Genomic DNA, 2,431 nt, shown 5'->3' with positions numbered 1-2,431 from the left:
GTAAAGAATTACAACTCTGTTTTCTGCCTAGCTGTCACCTAGAGATTTACATCCCTGATAAGAAGGAGTCTCACTATCTGTTTAACATCTCCCATGAACTTACAATGGCCCCACTGCGTGTGTATATATGTGTGATAGAGCATAAGGCCCACTTGTGGTGCACATGCATACAACTGGTGAAAATGTGATTCTACAATTACTAAAGTGATATGGTTAAAACATGTGATCAATATAAAAAAAAGAAATCTTCCACAACATTGTTACTGGCATCAGCGTTTAACTTGAGAGTAGACAGTATCTTCAGCACCCTCTCTCTTCCGTTTTCCTCTTGTTTTTCTTTCAGAGAAATTCAGTGCAGCGTAGTTTAGTTCATCATCAGCTTCTTCAGTCTGTGTCGTAGTTAAAAACAGTTATATAAAAATAAAGTTATATAATTGAGATGGAGTTAGATAGATAGAAAAACAATTGTCACATCTTTTAACACCAATAATTATTATTACTTACAAGTTGGTGCGAGGTTTCAGTTTGTATATCTGATAAAGCACCTTCATTTCCTAAGAATAATAATAATCAATAAATAAACAGAGAAATAAACTTAACTGTGTCATTTGACTTAGAACCTAAAAATCCCATGCATAGAAGTACATTGTTCTAATAAAATATATTAGACTGATTAATTACTAACCACTATAAAGAACTCAATTTTTGAAGATTCTATTCATGGTTCTTCTGTAGAACTTATGATATTGTATATAAAATGAATAAATGATTTACTTTTTATAATGCTTACCTCTATGTGATTTACATACTTGTTGGTTGAAGATGAGGAACGCATTTCCAATGACAGAAATAGCCAAACAAACTATTAATATCGTGCTCTGAATGAATACTGACTCGGTTGATTCTACAAAAACAAACAAACAAAAAGTTCTCAAAAACCTTTATCACTCATGCTGATTTTGTGAGCAGAAATTCCAGTTTTTAAATAGAAAATCATACCAAGTTCCAGTGTAATTCCATTTCCAAATAATATTTCCCCACATGTGGCCACAGCACAGTAGTAGGTCCCAGCATCAGAGGAGCTGACATTTTTAGAGAACTGAAAAACACATCTATCCTGAGTGTCAGAATTTTTCTCACACACATTATAGTTGTTTGTGTCAGTGTAGATGATGTTGGGATGAGCTTGATTTGCTCCAGCTCTAAACCAGAGAATACTGAGACCTCCTGGACATGTCTTGTCAGACTCAGAGAAGACTGAACACTGAAGAGTCATAGTGTCTCCTGAACGAACTGGGTTTGATTCTATCAGCAGCTGACTAACTGTATAGTTTGATGTCCTCTGAGTGTTTCCTGTGTAATAAAAAATAATGTTTTTTTTTCAAAACATGTTTTAAAACAATTTCAAACTTTTTAAAAGTATGTCAGTTTATTACCTTTTACCAACAAATACGTCCCACTCCATTTAACTCCAATCCTTTCTGTATTTGCACAGTGATAGATTCCCTCATCATCTTGATCTGCTTTCAAAATGGTCAGGCTGGCAAAATCATCACCTATGTCAAATTTCAAACTAGTAAATTCAGGACCAAAAGTAGGTTCTGTAGATTTGAATACTGTCACTATTAACTTCAGAGTTTCCCCAAAACTCTGCTTGTACCAGTGGACTCCTCTACTGCTGAGCTCTTTGGGTATAGCACATGTTACAATCGCTGGTTCACCAAGCTGAACAGTTTTCACTGGAACTAAAGTATCTGAATTAAGAGAAAGCAGAAAAATAAAATCTTGTTTGATATATATCTGTAACTTGCACTACACGCAAGGTACATGTAGTGCAAGGTAACTTATAAGTGCAAAACTATTTTTACAGCAATTTATATGCATCTATTTGACAAGTAAATTCTTAAGAACATTTTTAGACAAATTTAAAAAAGCACTTACATCCTTGGTGAATTAAAAACAATGTAATCCATAAGATGATCATCTTGACAGTGCTTTCTGTTGGAGACCTCACTGGTATTTCAGTGAGTGGAGGAGGCAAGATGGTTGTTTTAGGTCAGACGGTATCTGATTGGTTAACACACAATAGATTCAAAACTACATTTCCTGTCGCAATTGCCTCATCCTGGGCTTTGCAAAACCTATCACCTCTCTTTCATCTTCTGTTGCAACTGTCCATTTTCCTAACAATAACACTGTTGCCTCTATATGATTTTTATTCTTCTCCTTAAACCTTGAGCACTCAAATAGGACTCAGTTCAGTCAGCACTGCTATTTGTGGCATGTAGTGCAAGGTACAGATATATATCATGTTTTGCATTTGAAAACAAAGGTTTAAGACTCATCATTCGCTGGGGAGAAACAATGCTACCTCAAAACTCAAGAAGAGCTGAAGAGCAAAGCTGAACCAATGCCTCTTACACACATGAGA

General features: G+C 35.2%; 1 protein-coding gene across 1 annotated transcript; it reads right to left on the bottom strand.

Moving 5' to 3' along the window:
• Positions 1 to 269: 269 nt before the first annotated feature.
• Positions 270 to 1,984, bottom strand: LOC134633847 (uncharacterized). Its single transcript, XM_063482979.1, has 5 exons — positions 1,942 to 1,984; positions 1,437 to 1,754; positions 1,000 to 1,353; positions 810 to 904; positions 270 to 389 (listed from the first exon to the last, which is right to left on the bottom strand). The coding sequence occupies exons 1-5, from the start codon at positions 1,982 to 1,984 to the stop codon at positions 270 to 272; spliced, it is 930 nt and encodes a 309-aa protein (XP_063339049.1).
• Positions 1,985 to 2,431: the final 447 nt, after the last annotated feature.

The sequence above is a fragment of the Pelmatolapia mariae genome, linkage group LG2 (assembly GCF_036321145.2).
Source record: "Pelmatolapia mariae isolate MD_Pm_ZW linkage group LG2, Pm_UMD_F_2, whole genome shotgun sequence".
Lineage (NCBI taxonomy): Eukaryota > Metazoa > Chordata > Actinopteri > Cichliformes > Cichlidae > Pelmatolapia > Pelmatolapia mariae.
The sequence above is the reverse complement of the archived record's forward strand: the minus strand, read 5'-3'. Positions and strand labels throughout refer to the sequence as shown.